Raw genomic sequence first — 11,671 nt, forward strand, 5'->3', positions numbered from 1 at the left:
AACCTCTTCTTCTTCTAAAACCGGCCTGTTCTTCTCTAAGTGTGGTATCGATAGCCTTCTCAATGCGCTTTAGTAGTATTCTGCAGAATATCTTGCTTGGTACAGAAAGTAAGGTAATTCCCCTCCAGTTATCACAATTGTCGAGGTCGCCTTTTTTTTTGGTAGTTTGAATATGAGACCTTTGGACCAGTCTTTAGGAATAAATTCCTGTTCCCAGATCTTACGGAAGAGGTCTGTTAATTGCCTAGATGCTGTACCTATATCTGCTTTCAGCAGTTCGGCTTGCAGTGAGTCGATTCCTGGGGCCTTTCCGTTTTTCAGATTCTCAATTGCCGAGCGAACCTCAGCTATACCTGGGGGGCCGGTGTCTATATCAAGGTAAGATTCATAAGGTGGTGGATCTGCTGGTTCATCTGGATCTGGCCGATTAAGGACTTCTTCAAAGTGTTGCACCCATCTAGCAGCTTGCTCCCGTTCTGTTGTTACCACTTTCCCCTGTTTGTCTTTCACTGGCATGCTGTGAATGGTGTTGTTGCCGCAAAGCTGTTTAGTGATCTTGTAGACTGTACTGAATTCCCTTTTCTCTGCTGCTTCTTCTGCTTCGCTAGCCAGTTTCTCGATGAAGTTCCTTTTGTCCTTTCTTGCACTTCGTTTCACCACTCTGTCTCTGTTCTTATACTCCTGCTGTGTCCGTTCAATCTGCCTTGATGACTTGGCATTCAGCATTTTCACCCTTGCTTTCCTCCTTGTTTCTACTTTGGCCCACGTTTCGTCTGATAACCATTTCTTGTTCCCAAGTAACCTTGCAATTTAGTTGACGGATAGCACTGACCTCACTTTTTATCGTAAGCACAAGTCATGTAAGAGCGATTTGAGGTTTCGCTTAAGGCAATTGTCCTATCTTCGGAGTTGCAGCGTTTTGTTTTTAATGTTTACAATAGATTTTTTAAGTATTTATTGAAGCAAGGGTCCGAACTTTGGACCCCTAGACTTAAAGTGAATTGTTTTTAAAAACGCATCTTTTGCGGATCTAGTTGAACCAAGGGTCCGAATTTCGGACCCCTTGTAATAAAGGTTTTTAAAGTATTTAATTCCACTCACGATAAATAATAACTTCTTCACAATTTTCCTCGTGATTACGCTTCACTCAGGCTGTTTCAATTCTGTAAAGTTGATCTAACAACGGATTCTACACTCTACACTCAAAACTTCATCGATCCGACGATAAAATCACAACTCAAAGGCATGTTCTTCTCACGTGGCCTCTTCCCGCCACTCACTCGTAATTATGCTAATTTATGCTCATAGTTTAATTTTTAACACCCCTAGACTTAAAGTGAATTGTTTTTAAAAATGCATTTTCTACGGATTTATTTGAACCAAGGGTCCGAATTTCGGACCCCTGGAATTAAAGTGAATTATTTTTAAAAACGCATTTTCTGCGGATTTAGTTGAACCAAGGGTCCGAATTTCGGACCCCTTGATTTAGGCAAATAAGACTTAAGATTAATTTAATGGCTAATTTATGAGGACAATAAAAATCACTCCGCTAAAAAGAAGTTTTCTTGATGTGTTAACTTTTTACTCCGTCAGAATCGACAAAAACGTTATCTTAAAAATTCATCTCCGCGCAAATAGCATAAAAATGACCCTTTCTTTGGAAATTTGAAATTATCCTGGGACAAGATCTCAAGCGGCAGAACTAGAGCACCGCACACACCGTAAAAGTCATACCATAGTTTATACTGTAGCTCATACGAAAGTGCAGAGTTCAGTGTACGGATTAGTTCTTTTATGAATAGGAAAGGCTTGGTCATAATAATACGTGTAATTTACTTCGATTTATTTTGTCTGGAGGGCAATTCCTCTGTATAAGCCCAGAGGGCTTACATTTTGAGGCGCTTATTATAGGTTCTTTTCTGCGTTTTCGAATTGAGGGGGTTTATTTTCGAAATTTAAGGTATATCTTTTCCATCCGTCTCTTCTCATCATTGGTTTTATTTGAGCCAAAGTAAAACGCCATCTTTTAAAATTATTCTTATACAGCCTGGACGATTTGGAAGAGCCGCAAATTCCATATCCACTCCCCCGGCATCGTACGTCGTGGTTTCTACCGTTTAATGGTCAAGTTCCACGCTGGTTTAGCTCCCCCTCTGATCGAACCAAGCTAGATCGAGACTTTGTTAGTATCACTAAAGGGGCGCAGGAAAGTCGATGGATCATGTGAGGCCTGAAGTATCCATGCACTAATTTTTATCTTTACACTCCTCGATCTATTTATCACCCCGAAAGGTTCTGCGGAAAACATCATTTTGCGATTTGCACAAAACGCGATTTTATAATTAATTTTTTAAAACCGTGTTCAAATTTGCCGCCGTTTTGGTTCAGCGCTATATAGCCCTTAGGGGCTGTTTACATGGAGGGAGGAAGATCCTAGCTAGCACTAGGAAGATCCTAGTTGGCGGATCAACCTGGCGCCATATGTTTTCTGTATTCGGTTTACATGCAAAAAGTTGTACTTGGCCCTAGCGCTAGGATCTTCCTAGCGATAGGATCTCCGTAGCTGAGAGATAGGAAGATCCTAGCACCATGTAAACTACCTTCGCTCAGAAGATCCTAGTACCAGCAACCAAAAGGAACAAACACGGCGGCAGCCAGGCGTTCAACTGCTAAAGACGGGCAATGTTTTCTCCTTTCATTCTCCACTTGGTAGCCACCCCGACCAAAATTTCTGCATGTAAACTAAACGGAGAGTTGTTTCGCCTTCTAGGATCTTCCTTCCTCCATGTAAACAGCCCCTTAATCTTCAGACTCTCGGTAATTCTCGGTAAAACAAAGGAGCCGTGGCATAGATTAAGGAACACGTGACTACAGTCAACAAGTAAACAATCTGTATCTTCAATGTTATTTTTTCTCAAATATTTATTGATCGCTTCCAGTCTATTCATTCCAACTGTAATTGTATCAACCGTCTCACAGTCTTTAAACATTATATGTTACAACTCTGTAATGAGGAAGCCTCATTCTATGAGCCCTATGGTTTCCCCTAAGGCTTCCTCACCAGTTTCTCTGTAATATATATATTTTTTGCACTCTTATTTTGCTTTTTCTTTTGTAACGGGTGTGGTGAAGGAGGGACGACGGGAAGAGCGACAAAGGGGCAGGTGTGGAGGAGAGAGGGGGCAAATAAGCTACAAGACCGTTATATACAAAAGTCTGTAAGAATATGAAATGAAGGAAGCTGATTTCGGATTAGCTGGGTAGATTAAATGTCGCCAATGCTGCTCAATCTGCTCTAGCGTTTTGGCCTTGTCAATTAAATGGGCTTCACGAACCTTTTGTACAGAGTCGCGGTTTGCATGCATTACTTAGTTCCAGAGGGACCAGTCGGATGTCGTTTATAGAGTGTTAAAGTAAGTTGAAATACACTGAAACAGGAGTAGCATTAGCAAGTTAATGATGATTTTTGCTAACCCTTCTCTCGTAAAAAAAAGTGTCATCTGGGCTAAATCAAACGGTTATGTAACTCTTACTGCCAATACCAAACCTCAGTAACAGAATCAAATATCAATCAACGAGTTATTCAAAACAAACACTAATTTCCGTTATGTCAGGGAAACACAGAGAGCCATTTCAGACACAATCTGACAACAAGATGATTCTTTCTTTGGGTTCGTGAACTATGATCTACGTCACAAGTGGCATATACTTCGTATCGTGAGCCTGCCGGCTCTCCTAATCAGTGGCACGGGTGAAACTGTAAAAAAGACGAAAATTGCAAAATCTTTTTGTAGAAGTTCTTTGGGTCATGTGTAGATTCAGGTGTCAAAATAAGAATAATAATGAGTGCATGGGTACTTAAACAGTCAAACTAATTGTTCTGTTGTTACTACAAAGATTAAAATGACAAATTACTTATCAGTGAGCCAAAGTGAAAAGTATTATAGGGTGCGTTCCATTGGCCCTACTCTGAAATAGAAGTTTGAAGTAGTATGAGGGATTTCTAGTAATCATTTTAATATGTAAGTAGATTACGAGCCGTCTTAACAAATTCATCTGAGAAGAGACTGAGAAATCTGTCAGCTATTTTATTTTATCTCATTCTAAAATATTAAAGCAAATAAAATTAAGTACACAGGTGGACAAAGAATGAATTAAAGACAGTAATATGTTTTCATTTTTTTTCTGTAGGACGTTTTCCCCGACAAAGCAACCGATAGAAAGATTCTATCACTTCACATCAAATGTTCAAGTGAAGGCTGTGAATGGACTGGGGAACTTAGAAGCAGAACGGTACGACCTAGCAACGCATCAGAATAAATTGCCTTTTGCTGTGGTTTGCAGTTCATTTCGCGATGTGCGCGACACGATGGTATTGATCAGAAACTTTATGTTCTTGTTTTACAAACGTCCCACCCCTTCCCCCTTCGGTTCATCTATTCCACGCAATAATCGCTTCACTCCACTCTTGAACAAACGATAAAGCTATGCAAGGAGTGAAATCATCTTGGCAAGGACCACTTTTTACGAACAGGAACAATTTGTAGCTGGATGTTCGTGTAGATCAGGATCAGCAATGGGCTAAATAAACTCAAACAATCTTTGAACAGTCTCTCTATTTACTACCTAACAATTTTAAAAATGCTCTCAATTTTCATTTAAGGTGGTTAAACTGGCTCATCTGTTTCTCTTTCCTCTCTTTTAGAACCATTTATCATCTTGTCTCATGAAAGTGGTTTCCTGTACAAACAAAAATTGTGATGTGAAATTGACAAGAAACCACTTGCAAAAGCACGTGACTACCACGTGTGAATGGAGGATTCTTTCCTGCACTTACTGTAGCAAGTCACATCCAGTTTGTAAAACTCAGGTGAGAATTGCTACAGTTCTTTGTCATCATTCATTGTCATGATGTCTCAGTTATCGCTTCCAGGCTGATTAAAAAGCTAGTATTTCAAAAACACTGCCTGATTATTCAGTTACACAAAACTAACCTTCATCAGGGGCATGGAAAAGCTAGGAAAGAAAAGAAAGGACCGACGTGGTAATCTGCACTGATTGCAGCTCCTGGCAAGGGCCTTTGAAGCTGGAGGCCAAAATTTGCACAAGAAATTTTTGTAAGTAGTGGAAAAATTATTTGGGTTACCTGGAGCCCTTTAAGGCCGGAGCTTACCTAATCCAGTTAACCAATCAGGAAAAAGGAGTCTACTTTTGGTGAGTTGTCCCTAGCGTTATGCAACAATGAAAGTTTCTAGGTAATCTACATAATCAGAGATCATAATCAGGGATGGAGACCGTAAGCGTGGGCTCCACGCAAAGCCATGTGTTGTAACAAAACTTCTCTTTTAAGAAAAAATTGCGCTACCCCCAGGCCTTCAAGTCATAAACCCACGCGGATACACGCAACTTTTCGTGGGGCTACTACCTCAACTGGAAATTAGAGAAAGGCCAGTTCGGTGATCGTAAAATTTCCTTCGCTTGAAGCTCAAGACCTATTCATTTGTTGTGTAAAATCTTCCAAAAAAGTTATTGCTTTTACTTTGTTTTAAAGGAACATGAACGTCAGTGTGAAAAGAAACCAATAAACTGCCCAAATAACTGTGATGCAGTGCTCGCGCGAGAGAAAGTAAGTATGCTATAAATAGGAGTGTTAAAAAGCTATAACAGTGATAGCTGGATTATTTGTCTGACTAATTATAAGTAAGTAAGCAAGTGCGTAAGTCGTAGGAAGGTAGGTGGTTGAGTAGGTAGGTAGGTGGGTAGGTAGGTAGGTAGGTATCTAGGTACAGGGTAAGTATGTTGGTAGGTAGATAGGTGGGTGGTAGGTAGATGTATTATGTGGGGTGTTGAGTGAGTAGGTAGGTAGATGGGAAGCAAAGAGGATGTGTCGGTAGGTAAGTTGTAAGGTAGATAGACAGGTCAATGGTAAGTTGGTTCCTCATTTCGTGTTGTACAGGAGATCGTCTCCACTATTACACATAAGGAAATTTGTTGGTAGTTAACAATCATCACCTTACCGTCACTAGTGATAATCTCTGCTCCTCCCTCGCCTGTTAACTTCCCCAATGTATCATTATCTTTCACAGATTCCAGCCCACAAAGAGAATGATTGTCCGATGACCATCATCTCCTGTCCGCATGCTAATGGCATGGGTTGCACGGAAAAGGTAGTATATATATTCTCGTCTTGAGAGCCACCTGTCCGTAGGCCTCTTTCGAAACTTTTAAACGCAACGCAAAGGTATTAAGAAGACTCTCATGATAGACATCAGGGGCACATGTTTCATCGATGCAAAGACGACAGTCTACAATTTAAAAGCAACAAAAGTATGCTTAATGTCTTAACTGTACATGTAATGTAGCTCAAACTCTTATTTGAATAGACGGCCTCGCACCAAAATTAATGTTTTCTCGGTGCTGACAACGTAATAATTTAAAAATACATGTAGTCTGTGACTTTGTTCTGCACTAACAGTGCTCATGTTAAGTCTATGGTTCAATTTATGCGATTTCGGTAAAGCGAGGTTCACTTTGCATGTCACTCAGATCACAGAAAAGTGTCCGTTGTCCTTATTAACCGGTGTCTGCATTAAGCGGGGTAATGTAAAAGAAAATGTATGAGCTTTTTGTCCGGACAAACACTACTGTCCTCATCCTTTCTGGAGTTGTATTTATTTTTAGTGCATATGCAGCAAACTGCTTACCAACAATAACCATTATAATGTTTATAACTTAGAGTTTGCTCCTGATTGGCTAAGCATGCCATTTCTGCAGTTGGTTTCTTTATTTTGTGTCCAACAACAACAAATTCTTCCGGGTTCTTTAAAGTTCAACATTTTAACCCGGGTTTTTTGTCCCTAAAGCACATGGAAATCAAGTTCTTTAGCCAGAAAGGGAATTCTTAACGGTGAATTTTCGTGTCTTACAATTAAGAAATAGCAAAACATTAATTGTGTCAAAAGCTGAAAATTTGGATCGAATATGTTTGGTTGAAAAACTGAAATCAGTCATGGCCACCAAGTTCTTTCACCTCGCTACTTCTTCTTCCAACAAACGATAACATGGCAGTGTCCTTTTTACGGGAGGAAGGAGAAACAACAACAACAACAACAACAACGGCTTTATTAATAGATTAATTACATGTTCGTAGTGTTTTTTTTTTTTACTTAATCAAAGCATATAACGTTCGGGCCATTCTTCATGTACCTTGGAAAGAGGCATGACCAAATTTGATACCCCTTTCCTTAAGCCTCTGTAGGAACCACTAAGTCTTATTAGCAGGATAATATAAATAACTTTGTTAATGTGTCAGTCATTCTAGCTGGCTGCAATACCGCGGTTTGCTAATTGGGGACAATTATCTAATGTATTAGTATGGAGATCTAAATCCTAAAATTTTATTAAAATAGTATCAGATGCTATACTAATTATATAATATAGAGCCATAAGTGCTAATCATTGATCCTAATCCTAGTCGCGTCCCGTATAAAAATACTAGAAGATACAATACTAATTATATCGTAATATACAAATAAAAATCGTGAGCCTAATCGCGTCCTGAAACCAGCTGACTAGATTAAAATAGTATACATAAGTTGGGAGAATGGAATTACTTACTGTAGATACTAAAACGTAAAAAACAGGATGTTGAGTATGCTTCGTGCTTCGTTTGATTGCACAGCGTGCAAGTATTGGGTGCAATTGCGCTGCTGTTGCTGTATAAAAAGACTAACTGCGACTCTATTTCGTACGGTGAAAAGGACGACAATACCTGGAGTGAGCTGGAAGATTCTAGATCCTGAGATACACACATTTTACTATATTGAAAAGTTTTCGTTGAATGAAATATATTTTTTAAGTGTGTGGTTATTAATGCATAGATTTCTTCCTACAGATAAAGCGAAGAGAGGTTGAATCCCATCTTCAATCAGCCGTGAGACTACACCTAGACTTGGCTTGCAAAAAGCTGAATAACACACAGATTCAGTTGAATAACACACAGATTCAGCTGAATAACACTCAGATTCAGTTGAATAACACTCAAGATGAGTTACGAATGTCTGTAGGAACCATAGCAAAACTTGAAGAAAAGCTCACTGTTCTCGAAAAGAGAGTCAGTGATAACGAGAAGAAAGAGCTTGGTTCAAAATTAAACCGTGTTGAAAGGGAACTAAGTTTAATGCGACGCGAAATGGCAAACAAGGAAGATTCCAGTGAATCTTCATGGAGGTTCTCTAAGAGGTTGTTTAAAAAATCTGGTTAAACGGCGCAGTGTGCACTACTGAGTTTTATAGTTCACCACTAAATTTTGTCTGAGACCGATTGGTTTTATGAAACTGATCACGTGATGTGATAATGTTCGTCCGCAGACTAGTCACATGGGACCTCAAGCAGACACGACGACGACGCCAACTAAAACGGAACTTAAAAATCACATTCCTGTTTTCGGAATAAATTAGCTATAATTTCTACTCATTTAGGTTGTGTAATGTGGCCGAACTATCCAGTAGTTATCGTCGTAGAAGCGGCTTTAAAGTTTATAAAGACGAAGGAAAATTTATCGTCATGCGTTCACTTTCTCTATTAATCCTTGAATGTGGTCATTCAGAGGACGGCAAAGAAATATACTAAAGTGTGTATTGCATGTGTAGAGCCAGTGTTTTGCTCATTAGAACTAATGTTTCTGACGTTCTCCTTGCCGTCGTCGTCGTCATCGCTGCTAAAGGTCCCATATATTAGCGAATAGTGTTCATCCGGCAAAAATGCCCAGATGGATAGTACTCGTGTACGATCAAAAGTTCCCATTTATTCTTCCAATTCATTAACAAACAGGTTGCTTTTGTTGCCTTTTGTCCTGTTCGTTGTTGGTTACATCTTTTTTGTCTTAGCTTTTCGCGTTAAAGGTAAAAATTGGGCTTTAAATTCGAAATGCAAGTCTCAGTGACTTGGTGCAGAAGAAACTTTAGGGGTGAACAATTAAAGCATAGAATGTTTCTTGTCTTGGTTATCGATTTGATAGTTGCCCCTTGAAAATTTGATGTTCTAGCAATATTTGTTTTAAAAACATCTATCAGCAAGCACTCTATTGTTTAAAGTGGCTGGCACCGGTTTCCAGCACCAACCGTATGAAGGATCAATACTTTCACTCTTTTTCTGTTGATACAACACTTATAATGGTATCAAACAAATGCCTAATTATTGGTAAACAAGGTATATTTTATAGGTCATCATAGCAAAAGTATAACCAGTGAGAAACAGTAAAAGCCAGTAACTATGTTAGAAAAACCACCGCGACAAAACAAATTTATTGAATCTTGTAGTAAAGGATCTAATCAGCAGTAAATAATTGTAGAACAAATAATGCAAAAAAAAAAAGAGCAAGGCTGACTTCACTGTTAGGGAAATATATTTTTCCAATATTTCAAAAGGCACGGCCTTTCATCGTCAGGGTTGTTTTAGAAAACTGACCCTAGGGCAAAAGACGTTACAATTTAAAACAGGAAGGGTTGCAATTAGATACCATAACAACATAGGCAAAAGTAATAAAAACAAAAACGTTACAATTTGAAAATGCAACTTGCCAATATGCATGAGCAGAATAGCTAACGTTACAACGTAGAAAACGAAAACCAAAAAAGTATTCCATTTTCGGAATATACGTTCTTTTGAGAAACCTTCTAGGGTACAGAATAGTCCCAAAAGACTGCACACGTCAGCTATCTTCAGCAGCGCGCACCCATCAGCAAAAAGTAAATGAGATGTGAGTTTGGCAGCTTTCCTGTAGAAAAATCAAGTAATTGTGACTCTGTGCCTTTCAGTTGTATTTCATAATAACTATATTTATGCTGGCGATTTCTCGTTTTAATCATTTACTTAATCAAAAAAGAATTTATGTTTTTAGTTTTGTGTCGCTGTTTTACTGTAATTACCTTATTTGTTTTGGTTCCTGCCCTTAATAGAGGTTTCGTGCTATTTTGCGGGCGGCATTACCGACAGTATGTGGCCCTTTGTCCGGCCAAAACAGAGGCGAACCAATATTTTTAGAGCTTAGAGCAACAGTCGTAAACTGACAGTTGTCTTAAAAATAAACTAAATGTTTGAAATTGAGTACATGTAGTTGTTTCCTAATCTTATAATATCTCAAATGGTGGGTCGGTTTACAGGTCTTTGTTCCAATCAGCACGTCGTTGGTATTTTGGGTCCGCCCACGCCACTTTGTAAGCCACGAAACACGTGATTAAAAACGGCTTTCAGAAAAGTCTGGATTTATCGCCCAATGAAACTTCACAGCTGACTTTATCTTACGTTTCTTAACATTTTGCAGAAAAAGGTTTGTGACGCGTGATCCTTTTATAGCGTCTGAGTGAAATCAATGACTATGTGTGTTGTCAGTGAAAGAAACTCAGTTGTTGTTTTTAATTTTACCAGTCTTTTTATTTAAGTTTAAAGCAAAATTTTCCTTTCTTTCATTGTATTTGAAGGAGACTGGATGTTATTGAAATGTTTGTTTTGGCTGCCGTTTTCGGGTGGTGTGAGGTCTGCATTTCAGACAATTCAAAGTCAATATTTCTTTAAATGATTTGAAAATAGTTATTGTTCTTCGCGGAGAACTTTGCGTTGTCCATTATAACGCTTACAAGCTACTTGACAATATTACCATGAAGTTTAATTTGCTATCATATTTGGTTGCCATGGATACCGTGGTCCTCGGTTAGGGAGTGAGTGAGTGTATTTTTTCACTTGTCGCTTACTGTATTTATTCAGCCTCAATCAACTGTGTGACTAGTATAACTAGTAAACTAGCTGTACTGTTTGTTGTGTCGTGACATCTAAGTACAAGTACGACTTTTCGAATCCAGTGTGCGTGTTTTAGATAATTAGGTTCCTTCAGATTTTTAAGACTACGAGATTGAGGACGAATACGGCTGTTCAAATCTAGTTTGCATGGTTTAGATAACCGCTTGTCACACCGATCTTGTTTCTTGGATCTCCTTATCTACTGGTAAACAACGGGAAGGAGCAAGAGTTCTGGGGATGTGACTGATTTGAAATTTGAAAGTCGTACTCGTACTCAATCTTGTGTTTGTAGTCAAATTCGACGTTCCCTAATCACTTCCAGACGGTAAGCAAGAGGACAGAGAGTGAGTTCTGGGGGACTGACTGCATTGAAAAAAATCGAAATTCGTATCGTATTTTGTTTGGACGAACGGGTTTAAGCGTTCAATAAACCTACAGGCCACTCTTATGTAAAAACTCTGTTTATTAAATCTTTTTCTCCTCTTAAGGCCTTGTTGTGTTGCTGTCAAACGCGCTATTACGGACTAACCATAGGGAGCAGAAAAAAGTGCCTGTAATACTTAACGGCGTGTTCGCTAAACGGAGTTCGATTGTTTAAATACGTACGTTTACAGTCAAACCCCTCTACCTTGCAAAGGTCAGTTTTGTTGCTCCTGACTCAAATCAGTGAACTGGTTTATACGGAAAGCCAATAAATGCGAACATTTTTCCTTTCACAGCGGTGTTCCTAGAAAATATTTCATACGAACCCTCGGGAATTTCTGCTTGGAGTCGGTAAATAAATAATCTTCTTTACACGCTGCAACAGAAGTTTCCCACAGTTTTCGAGTTGTCACAATCGTTTCGAGAGGTGAAATTTGGTTTTGTTTTTTGT

At 38.9% G+C, this 11,671-nt stretch overlaps 1 protein-coding gene across 7 annotated transcripts in view; it reads left to right on the forward strand.

The window, feature by feature from the left end:
* LOC146487865 (TNF receptor-associated factor 4-like) overlaps window positions 1-11,671 on the forward strand; it is a 133,477-nt gene that overhangs the window by 81,989 nt on the left and 39,817 nt on the right. The window contains exon 4 of one of the 7 annotated variants that reach the window (XM_085128119.1): window positions 4,706-4,870. The exons of the other annotated variants lie outside the window; for them this stretch is intronic. Coding sequence (XP_084984245.1) covers window positions 4,706-4,870 — 165 coding nt within the window. The remainder of the gene's footprint in view (window positions 1-4,705; window positions 4,871-11,671) is intronic. 7 annotated transcript variants of the gene reach the window in all.

The sequence above is a fragment of the Pavona decussata genome, unplaced genomic scaffold (genome assembly GCF_977016875.1).
Source record: "Pavona decussata unplaced genomic scaffold, jaPavDecu1.1 SCAFFOLD_13, whole genome shotgun sequence".
Classification (NCBI taxonomy): domain Eukaryota; kingdom Metazoa; phylum Cnidaria; class Anthozoa; order Scleractinia; family Agariciidae; genus Pavona; species Pavona decussata.